The 11,810-nt window shown below is 48.1% G+C and overlaps 2 protein-coding genes across 2 annotated transcripts in view; one reads left to right on the forward strand and one right to left on the reverse strand.

Annotated features, from left to right (window-relative positions):
* The window catches only part of LOC111814148 (zinc finger protein 709-like), a 51,293-nt gene extending 49,628 nt beyond the window's left edge, over nucleotides 1-1,665 (reverse strand). Inside the window, 1 exon segment of the mRNA XM_023706908.1 lies at nucleotides 61-1,665. Within this exon segment, the coding sequence (XP_023562676.1) occupies nucleotides 61-63 (3 nt within the window). The 5' untranslated portion in view covers nucleotides 64-1,665.
* LOC101593052 (zinc finger protein 669-like) overlaps nucleotides 1-11,810 on the forward strand; it is a 118,751-nt gene that overhangs the window by 78,188 nt on the left and 28,753 nt on the right. The window lies entirely within an intron of this gene.

Genomic DNA, 11,810 nt, shown 5'->3' on the forward strand with positions numbered 1-11,810 from the left:
GCGCACCCCGCCTGCCCGCCCGCCCTCCCGGCCCCGGCCCCGCCTCAGCCTCAGCCTCACCATCGCGGGCGTCCCCCCGGAGTCCTTCGCAGCGCGCGGCCGGCGGGAGTCGCTGAAAGTTGCAGAAAAGAGGCCACTCCGCAATGTCACCTGGACGCGGAGCTGGACCCGGGAAGTGCCCGCCCACCTCGGTGCTCCTGATTGGACAATCGCGCAGCCGCCCCTCGTCCCTGATTGGCTGTTGCTGCAAGCCCCGCCTCCCCGAGGAGGTGGACTGCGGTGGGCGGGAGTAGCGCTCAGGCGGTAGGTGGTTGCGCTGGAGCTTCTTCTGGACGAGGCTCTGTCCTGCACTGTCGCCCTCACCTGACAATGATAGCACGTAAGCAGTTTGCTCCGGCCTTCCAAAGACTTCCCTGTTTTCTTGATGGGCTTAGTGTGCCCTTCCAGAAATGGGGTTCCTGGTGCGCGCCGGAGGCGCGTGGTCAGCGTCCTGTGGAAGCGTCACTCGGCTGATGGAAGGGAACGGGGAGCGCACACAGAACGGGGTCACATGGAGGGAGCGTGGCTTAGCGCAGGTGGACACTGGGCCTCGAGGCCGCTCGTTTCCTTGTCAAGATTTTCACACTGCCTTCGGCCTTTCACTTTCATTCAACAAAGGGAATGCGTCCCTCCCCCTGCAGGGTAAACGGTGATCGCGTAGGTGGAGAACTAAGCGTTAAGGGACAGTGTGTTCTGGAAAAAAGATGAGAGCAAGCGCTGCAACTCCCTTAGACAAGCTTTATATTTCACTGAGGATCAACGGAAATATCCCCCAGCGTTCAAATACCTGCGAGGCCTGAGAGCCTCAGTGGTTGCCGACACTGAGCCCCAAGCTTGCTCCCTCTGGTCACCTCCCCGGGACGAGGCAGAGATGCAGACTGGTCTTCGCACAGGAGCTCCTCCCTCACAGTTGGAAACGTGCCTCCTTTGCACGCTAATATTTCTAGAAGGAGGACAGCTGGAGGCCGGTGATACTCCTGTTTGCAACTGTTTGGCTTGAGCGACGTGTAAGACACTTGACATCAAGGAATCTGGACAAGGCCTTTGCTTCTGCAAGTGAGCCTCACACCCGGCAGTGAGGAGCCGATGCCCTGGGCATGGCGGACACGGGGGCTGAAGCCCTCCCGCATGGGAAGCACTGCGTCTTTACGTCCAGGGGCTGAATTCAGAAGCTTGCGGTCTTTGGAGGTTGGCAACTTGGTGGCACAAAGGAGCGCGTGGTTCAACGCTGGGTCAGTTAGAGGGAGGGAATTTCAATCTGGAGTAGAGAAATCCATTTCTCACAACCCCACAGTTGCTGGCACTGCACGTTTGCACGCCCTCAAGCAGCATTGAGCTCTTTATCTACGCCAGGTTTTTCCCTAACTCCTTGCATCTGGCGCTCACTAGAAGTGTGGAGCGCTAGCACCGCTGAGAGCCCCAACCGCGGACAGCAGCTGGGCCTCCGCCAGCCGCGGACCCGGCAGCCCCGCCCCCGGGAGCTGGCCCCACAGGCGCACCGCTGATGACGTGAGCGCCCAGTGACGTCATCTTATGGAGACCGGAGGAGCCGACGCGAGCCCTGGAAACTGGCAGTGATCCGGGTCCTTCCTTAGGACCGCCGCAAAGCTCTGTGGGAGACTGAGTTCTTCCCCCCACACCGCTCTTAAAGGAATCGTATGCGCTGAGGTGGGCTTTACCGCCAGCTGATGCCAAAATTTCACCAAATAGTTCATCCTGAGCGAAATCGAGAAGCGAGTTCAGGGTGGAGCCGACCCTGCTCTCTGATGGTGACATTCTGATCGTAGCTGGCCAGGTGGGGCCACGCCAGAGTTTTCCCTTTGGCTAATGAGCCTTTCTTCTGCGCTTACCGCTCCTCTTCCGGTTTTCTCCAATAAATATAATTTAATGTTACGGTGGGTCTCGTGTTTTACACCCTGATTAAAATAATTATTTGTAGAAGCTCTCTTGGTAGGCTTATACGATTGTATATTTATACGTAGGTTGGTGATAGGCTGGGTTTCACTTCTTCCCTTTCGGGTTGGTTTTCCTGATGCCCTGCCAAAATCTTCACTGCACATTGGGTGTGAGTGCTGCGAATAGACTTCCTCGCTTTCTTTTCTTGGGGAGAAACCATTCAATCTTTTACCCTTCCATGTGATATGGGTTGTAGGTTTCTTGTAAGTGCTCTTCACCAGGATATGGATGATCCCTTTTATTTGGTATTTGATGACTTTTCGTAATGACTGTTACCAAATTTTCCCCATGCTACTTGTCAGTCCCTTAGACTTATCGGGCTGGGGAGGTAGCTCAGTAGAACAAGCACTTGCCTGGCAAGCACAAGGTCCTAAGTTCAATCATCCTTACCGAAAAATAAAAAAAACACCTTAGGAGAATGATCCATTGCTTATTAGGGTTGTGGAAATGAAGTGCAGTGTTAGCTGTACGCAGGGGAAGTACTGCAGATGAGAAGTCTTTACCAAGAGTCAAGGACTATAGAAAATGAATCACTGCCACACGAGACAGTGCCACGTGAATCTGAGAAGTTCCCACCGTGGAAGCTATAGCTACATAGACAAGTAAAGTACCCAAAATGACACACAGGATTTCAGAAGCTAGTGATGTGCAGTAAGATGTGCTAAACAATTAGAAGTGGCCTCTTATCAAAGTGCTAGTGTCCACAGAAAGGCTGCAAACATAGAGCCAGGAGAATAACAATGATGTTGAATGCTGCAGAAGTGACCACTGTGAGCACACAGTTTCAGAAATGGAATCCAAGGGCACCTCCAAAGAGCAACTACTCAGACACCTTAAAGGAGACGAGGGACAGGGAAATGGATCCACCAGCTGCTAGGTGGTGCACAAGACTATAAACACAACTTCAGTCGGGAAAATTTGAAGACAACATGAATGGAATAAAAACACCTATTCAGAAAAATCAAGGTGGAGCACTCTGATTGTAGGAAAAGAAATGTACAAGCAGATAAGAGAGGCACGCAGGGTACTGCGTAGCCAGGATCTTGTGAAAACTTCTCTCCACCACATTGTGTCTACATTGCCAGATGCTTAGCATGCAGACAAACTCTTAACAGTTATTAGTGAATGCAACAAATTCCACGTAAATGTGAGCCCATTAGAATTGCACTAGACTTCTCATAAATCATAAAGGTCAGGATTCTGTAAGAAACTGTCTCAAATCCTATAAGATAGCAACTTCCAAGTTATGTATCCTGAAAAAGTTTCCTTCACAATTGATGAAGAAGTTTTATTTCTATAACAATGGCCACCCTAAGAAATTCATTACATTCTAACAATATTATAAAAAATTACCGATTACAGTCTTGTTCCCAGAGAGGCAGACAAAACCAGAGCTTTGTGGACAAGAGGAATGGGAAGCACTCTCAGGATCAGAACTACAGGGGCTGAGGAAACAGGACTGGGCAGAGGAAGAAGGGGAATCGTGCTACAACTACACTAAAGGCCTCAGCCATCCCATGGTGGCTCACAGAGGGCCTGAACTGCATCAAAGGGCCAGACATTCTGACTCATGCACAGAGCAATCATGTGATAAAGGCCACCCCCACAGAAAGATGTAAGACCTTAAGCTCTCTTCAGCAAAGACCATGCCTGATGATATAAAGAAAGACAGAAGCATCACTGGAAAGCATATCCAAGGCCACGAACCATCCTCAGCAGAAGGAACTCTCTTTGCATTTTCATCTGAATTTATCTGTCCTGTCCTGACCAGTGATTTTCATCGGGGTCTGTGGCTGGTTGTACTTGGGGTCTAAGTTAGTTTGTACTTAACCCTTATTTATCGAATACCTTGTTGCTACTGGTAAAAGCTTTGGCATGCAAAGCAGAACATTTGGAATATGTTGTAAATAAACCTTTGAGCAGGAAAAAAAAATTACCAAGTTATTCTATGATGAAACAGATGTCAACAAGGTCAATAAATAAAAAGAATGAACATAAAGAAATCAGAAACTGTAACCCAATACAATGACAGGAACAATTCCATACCATTCAGTAGTAACTCTCAATAAAGAGTCTCAATTCCTTAATCAGAAGACATAGACTGATGGAATAGATTGAGGGGGAAAAAAGCCCCAAGCATATATGATATGAAAGAAGCACATTTACATTAAAATGAAATTCACAGATTAAAAATCGAAGAATAGAAAACAGTATTCCATGTAACAGACTGAATGAAAACAAGAATAGCTATCCTAATCTAAAATAAAATGGATTTTAAGTCAAAAGTAATCAGAAGACATAAAAAAATTCACTGCACTGGGTAAGCATACAGTTGAACATGAAGAAATGACAATTATGGACACTGATGCACCAACCTCCATAGAACCACCACTGGACACGAAAAGCCAAATACACACCAGTGCAAATTTAATGGGAACTTCAGAAATTACTGCCACAAACAGGTGGGTCAGCTAGACAAAACAACAGAGAAATATCAGAGTGGAAGGAAACTTTGAACAAGAGAACCTAGTAGATACCTACAGAGTGGCCACCGAAGGACAGCAATGTGCATGTTCTTTTCCACAGCACGTGCAACATTCTCCAAAGTAGGCAATGTGTGGCCCATACGGCACTCCTGTGTGAGTACAACAGAGTCAGCCTTGTTGCATGCACATTATCAGATCATAGGGCGATGAAACTAGAAATCAGTGTCAAAAACTATAAAATATATGCAAAAACATAGAAACTAAAGAATACTATCTGTCTTAGTTACTCTTCTCTCGTTGCTGAGACAAATACCCGACACTCAAAATGAAGGAAGGAAAGGTTTATTTAGCTCACAGTTCCTGGAGCTTTCAGTCCATACTCAGCTGGGTCCAACACAGAGCAGCACACAGCTGAAAGCAACCTTTCAAGGCCGTGGCAAAGAGCAAGAGCACAAGGGAGGGGTAGCAGCAGCTCAAGCAGCTGGCTTCTCTTCCCTCCTTACACTGTAATGCAAATTACCGGCCCCAGGGCAGGTGCAGCATTCACACCCACAGTAATCAACCACAAACTCCAGAAGCCACCCCAAGACTCCATGAGGCTTTGGGGGGACACCTAGACAGAAACCATAACACTATCTTTCATAAATAATGTCTCAAAAGTTAATGAAAACATTAGACAATTCGTGGAATCCAATTATATCACCAGTACAACATAAGAGAGCCAAAAGAGCACAATGAAATTAGTACCAAGAGAAGAACTTAAGGGGTGAATGTGCACTTCAGAAAAAACAAGTTCAGGGGCTGGGGAGAGATAGCTCAGTAGAATAAGCGCCTGCCTGGCAAGTGCAGGGTCCTGAGTTCAATCCCCGGTACCAGTAAAAAAGAAACAAAACAAGTTCACTCCCATAAATAATGATACATCTCAAATTCCTGAAAAAATAAGAGAAGTTCAAATCCACAGTCCTGATCAGAAAAATTATAGAAGACAAAAATTAGTAAAGAATAAATTGAGTGAAAAAAAAAATCAACGAACTGTGTCTTTGAAAGAATAAATAAAATGGACAGGTGCCGGGAAGATGGCTCAGTAGAATAAGTGCTTCCCTGGCAAGTGCAAGGGCCTGAGTTCAATCCTCAGCTCCACACACACACACACACACACACAAAAAAAAAACAGGACAACCTTTTAGCCAATCTTAAATAAGGAAAAAAGACACAAATGCATGAAATTAGAAATGAAAAGGCAAAAGCACAATCAACTTGTGCGTATACCAGGCAGGATGCGCAGGCCAGGGCTATCAATATCCACGTCAGAGAAACAGAATGAGGCCGTGCAAATAACATCATGGTGCAGTTCAAGGCCCTGTGAAAATGGGCACAACCCACATGCAAGTTAGTAAGAGCGCTGGTGGGGCATCCACGGACAGAAGTAGCAGTCGTGCCTCAGACTCAGCGCTGGGTGTGGCCCTGGTGAGCAGAGCCCCAGCATGCATGAGTGGCCTCTGCTAGGACCAGTCAGAACTCTGCGGTGTATGTGCCTGCAGAGGAGAGCTTGAGATCTGCTGCTGTTGTCATTTCTAATACTTACGATCACACCTGCTGCTGCATTGGACTGTATGCTTCAGGCAAGGGTAAGTATGTGCTCTCTAGAATGACTTCCAGTGTGTTCAACTAAGACTGTACGTGCAGAGCTACTTTTGTACAGAAACACGAGTAAGCCTCACAGAATCCTCGCCTAGAACAGCGTTCTAATCTGAGCAGTCTGCAGATGAGCAAGCAACGCTGGGGCGACCTCATCGCTCACGGTGCCTGGATGCACGCGGCAAATGCTTAAATCATGGGGCGCAGCATTTCTATTTGTACTTGAATCATGCTTATTTGAAATCGTTCTGTGACAGCAGAGAGAGAAGGCTTGCTCTGTTAGTAATTAAGCAGTGCGCACTCTACCTAAGGACCTCTGGTCATAGTGTGATGGAATGTCACGGACGAGAGGGACAGCGGCCACACTGGGTGGGGGCAGCAAGAAAGGACTCAGTCCTGTGAGTAGAGTGGAGAGTGGAGAGTCTGCTGTAGCACACTGCAGCACCTCGGAGTTTGCCTTCATAAAGATGATGTCTGGAAGGGGTTGCAAATGTACTTTCCTTCAACAGGGAAACAAACATTTTGCATATATTAAAAAGTTAGTATAAGGAGCAGAGTTATGAAGATCACAGCACGTACAAATGAGTTCGTGACTAATACGAGTGACACTTTCTAGGCCCCTTTATGTATATCTGGAAAGCTTTTCTTTCTTTCAATGAATTCTCCCTACTCTTAACCTCTGTTCTCCCCTGTTGGGAGCCAGAGGAAGGCAGAAGATTGATCAAATGTGTATGTAGGACTGGGACTCCTTGCCTAAAACAAACAATCTACCTCAGTCCTGAGAAAAACATCCTGTCCAGTCAGCTATTAGTCACTAGGCACCCTTGTGTCACATGTTACTAACTTTGCAAAAGTATAAAGCACATTTTGTTGTGCGGATGAGTCAGTCTTGCCCATCAGGCAAACCAGCAACCACCTAACCCAGCTTTTGTCTTCTTGTCTGCCTTTCTCATTCCTGCCCCTGCCGTGTCTCCCCAGGTAGAACCATTTGCAGTAAGACCAAAGGATCCCTGCACTCCCAGAATTCATTCCTCAGATTTAGAGAACACAAACTTGACATGTGGGACACCTGGCAGCTTGGGAGTTTCTTTCCTATATCATCGGGAGGTCTTCCTCTGAGATAATTGGGTCGAGGTAAGAGTTTGCTTTGGTTTCATCGATTCTGGATTGTGACTCAAGGTAATCACACTTACTATGCTTCAAATTACAATGTTATGTCTTTGCCTACTGCTTATAATTGCTTATGGTGTGTCTAATATAATTTTGTTAAAATAATGCATTTAAGTTTAAACCATGGGAAGCTTATGATGGTTCTTTAATGGGACGTTTTGCTCCTGTTTTTATTTTATGTATTTTTTATTTTATTTTCTTGCAGAACTGGGGATTGAACTCAGGCCCTTGCACTTGCCAGGGAAATGCTTATTCTACTGAGCTATCTCCCGAACTTCATTGTTCCTGTTTTAAATGTGCTACATTTGGACTGGTATTTGAACTTATTAGTGTTCCTGCTATGCAAATAGAAACACAGAAACAACACCCAGCTTTTGGAGCCAGATTTAATTAACATCAAGTGGACACTGACAGGAAATCAATTGTCCCTCAAAATTTTGAGCCTTGAAGGCTTAGGGCTGAAGGTTTCTATGGGGTTATAAGAAAGGAGTACTTGGCTGTCTTTGATTGTTTATTTTTTTATGCAATTGGTATAGGGTCTACAGTATCTCATTACATAGATCAGACTCAGTGAGTCTCCTGTTTTCAGCCTCCCAAGCGCTAGGATTACAGGTATGCACCACCATGCCCAGTCTGCATTGCTGTCTCAGCACACCCTCAGGACAGGGCGAGCATGGCATGCTAGGGATTGAACCCTGGCTGCTCGCTCTGCCTAAACAGGTGCTTTAGTCCACTGAGCTATCTGGCTAGCCCTTTTGATTGATTCTCACAATAGGAATCATAGTGACCGCTATGGTTCACAGTGACTGGTGGTTTCCAGAAGGCAGTAGTAACAGGAACTATTACCTGGGCAACTGAAGCATCCTGACCAGGGGGCATTTTCTGCTACATTTCCCCCTATTTTAGTTTGGCTGGCAAATCCACTGGGCATGTTACACGAGAGCTTCTGAGACAAGGCCCAGCAAGAAGCAGTGACAGCAGGGCTGTCAGCAGTCCCAAAACAGAGCCTCGCTGAGGGTCCCAAGGTGTGAAGGTTTTCTTTTATTATAACTCAGGTCTTTCCCTAAGTTGCTTTTAGGAAAAGACATTTTTTAACACTACTCTGCCAAGGGAGTCAGTTTGGCCCTGGAGCTTGTCCAGGACACTTTGGAGGCTCATCGATTCTCAGGCAATTTTAGGGTGAGGGGAAGGGCCTTCTAGCCACTGCATGCTGAAGGAAGAACTGGGGTTTGCAACCTGAAAAGGCACAAATATCAAGGGAAGTAATGTGCTGCAGCAGCAGCATTCCTGTGACCGGGGTCTCCAGGCCTAAGCCGTGTGTGGCCTTATCAGCACCTGAGGCGACCGGCCGGAGCAGGGCTTAGAGTGCAGCCTCTCTTCAGAGTGAGTGTCTGAGGAGCAGCCTGGTCCAGGTAAGTTCCTCAGCAGCCCTCTGGATGGGCCCTAACTCTGGAATCATGGGCCTGAAGCTGCACTGTGAAGCTCCTAAGGTTAGGTGCTGTGCACCTGGGTTGTATGTACATGCCAGACTATCTACAGATACTGCTGGCCTTGAGCTGAGTCTATGGGCCTGGGTAAAACTCTTCCTGCGGGGTTATATTTATGTTTTGTAAGCTTCTAGAGCTTTGTGGCTCGTATGCTGCATGTGATTTCTATTGAGTCATCTCTGCTACAGATGTAGACCCATTATTGCTGCTGATTGTCAAGGGTATACCATGTCTAGGGAGGATTTCTCACAGTGGGACCTATAAACTTTCATTGTTTATTCAATGTGGCTATCTTGGGCCAGATCGAGTGGGTGCAGAGGAGCACTAAGCGGCATTTACAACCCTGGTAGGGCTTTATTTCCATGAAGCCTCTAGGTATGTCTTCAAATGGAGAGAGTCTACTTGGAAATCAGGCCCAGGGACACAGACGCCGCAGCCTGAGCTGGCTGCGGGGTGCAGGTGCCAGTGCTGCAGCGCGGTCTTGCAGAGTGTATCGTGGGGAGCAGTCCTGGCTCTGATTAAGAGTTTTTCTGGCTAGGGTTGATAGTTTAGTCAATAGATCCCTGGAGGGGGCTTAGCTCAAAGCATCGGATTATTCTGAGTGCAGATTTGGCACCATGGCTGGCAAGTTTCCAAAAGGCAGCAGGAGGCAGTTTGTAGTGTAGACCGTTCCTGCAGGAGAGCCTTGGCCAAAACAGATTTGTCCAAGGCAACTACAGCTTGTCTAGCCCGTAGGACTCCATTTTCAACAGGACGCCCCCTCCACAAACAGGATATACTCAGCATCTGTCAGGGTGGGTCCCTGTTTTAAATGTGGTGCACTCAAGAATGGTTCATCTGGTAATGCCAGGTGGTCTTGGTCTTGTGGACCCAAATTCGTGAGCAAGTACGTGGCTGGGTGGAGTGGTTTATTTATCCACCACAAGACTCAGGTGCAGCAGTACAACATGTGGCACCTGGAGAGGTTAGGTCTTGGCCTCAGGTGAGCCTGTCAGCGTCGTGTGTGTGTGTGTGTGTGTGTGTGTGTGTGTGTGTGTGTGTGTGTGGTACCAGGGTGTCAGCTGTCTGGATCGGAAACACAGTGCCGCTAGAGCGTGAAGGCAGAGGGTAAGGGAGCCCTCAGGGACCACGTCCAAGCTTGTGCACAGGTAGGCCGCTGGGCACAGCCAGAGGCCGACAGCATGTGTAAGCACTGTTGCTTTCGTGAAATCAAGGATCCAGAGTCTGCAGAAGCCAGCAGCTCCGAGAAGCATGCAGAGCCTTTCTTGTGTGCAGTTCCTGCCCGACTTCACAGTAGAGCTCTTGTGCCTTGCCGGCAGGCAGCTTAGACTGCAGTGATGTTCTGTGCTGGCCAAGTAGCAAGGTGAACTGTAAGGGCTTCTCTAACAGGGCAAAGGCATTTTTTAACCCCTGAGAAGTTGGGCCCAGGTCAGCTGACATTTTGTTCCAGAACTGGAGCCTTTCCATGCACAGGTGAAGGAGGGCTGGCTGACAGGACCCGACAGAAGGCAGCTGAAGGCATTCCGTAGGTCCACACAGGTGTGTCAGCAGCCTGTCCATGCATGGCAGAGGACTGAGGCAATGTGTATGGAGGGCAGTTGTGGCTGCATTGACCATTCAGTCTGTGATGCAGGTAGGGGTTGCCCTGGGTGGGGCAGAGAAACAGGCTGTCCTGGAGAGAAGGGGATGGCAATTTGGCCAAATCTGTTCTTAGAGCCTCTCTGAAAATAGTAAGAGGTTAACCTTTGTGGTATTTAAGTCCAAATGAGTTGGCCCTTTTGATTCTATCTCAGGATCTTATTAGCAATCCAAGAAGGGCGGGTGGGTCCGGACCTGCAGAGTGTGAGGTGATGGTTGTGTGTGTAACTGGGGATCGAACTCAGGCCCTTGCACTTGCCAGGGAAGCGCTTATTCCACTGAGCCATCTCCCCAGCCCCAAGTGATGGTTGTGTTGATGTCACTGAGATCACCCGCTGGCTGGTAATCCCCATTGGGCTGTTCACACCAGGAGCACAGAAGTGTTTCAAGGTGATTACCAGCCTGTCAGGAGCTGGAACTGCTTTGGGCAGCCAGCGAGTGGCTGGAGGCCTGTTTGTGCTTCCCATTCAGGATATCGTCTGACCACAGGGACGTTGTGGTTAGGTGACATGACTGATGGCCAGACCCAGAGGTGAGTCGGTGGGCCCTAAGTCCTCAATGAGAGCACAGAGTTCCAGGATTGCAGTTCTGTTACAGGCTGACGCAGGTTAAAGTACCGAGAGGATGGCTGGCTTGGTGCCTTTAACTTGGTTCTTCCCAGGGGCAGCATGGGGCCTTCCCACCCGTGTAGAAGTTCAGGTTGTTAAGATGTTTTTCCATGCTGCAAGTGTTTGCCTGACAGAAGGGGCAAGAGGGACAGAAGCTGCCGTGCTGATGGTAACCTATTTATGACAGGCAGAGTTTTGAAGACAGAGAGTTCCATTCTAATGTCTCCCAAGAAAGTCACAGGTTTGCCCCAGTGAGGACATGGAAGCTTTTGAGAATTTTTATCATTTATCTGAACAAGTGTTGGAAATTGATCATTTCATCCCTTGAGGAGGAAGCGCCTGGGCAGGCAGAGCTACAGTGAGAAGTCTTGATGGGTCTCGGCCTCACCACTGGGAGATGACCACGCGGATCCGGGTGGAGTCCGTGTCAGCGGCGGTTCTGGTCCCGGGGCCAGGCACCGCGCTTGTCTGCGGCATTCAAGCTTCTTTTTGATCTTGAAGTACGCACCTTCTCTACAGGAACTGGGGTGTTTGCTGGTTCTCTCACCTTTACGCTTTTATAGAATATCGCTGTGATGTAACTCTCACTTCTCCATCTACGGAATAGCTATAAGGGGAGGTATTCATTTTCTGGTTGAAAATGAGTACAGACAGAGTGAAAGTGTTGGCCCTGCATTCTGCCGCCTCATTCCCAAATATTGCCCTGTGGAAGAGCCAGCACGCTCTCTGCTCATTTTGAACCTGCTCTGTCCTGAACTCGATGTTCTCTTGCATCAGCAGACCGATTC

The sequence above is a fragment of the Octodon degus genome, unplaced genomic scaffold (assembly GCF_000260255.1).
Source record: "Octodon degus isolate 3935 unplaced genomic scaffold, OctDeg1.0 scaffold00274, whole genome shotgun sequence".
NCBI lineage: Eukaryota > Metazoa > Chordata > Mammalia > Rodentia > Octodontidae > Octodon > Octodon degus.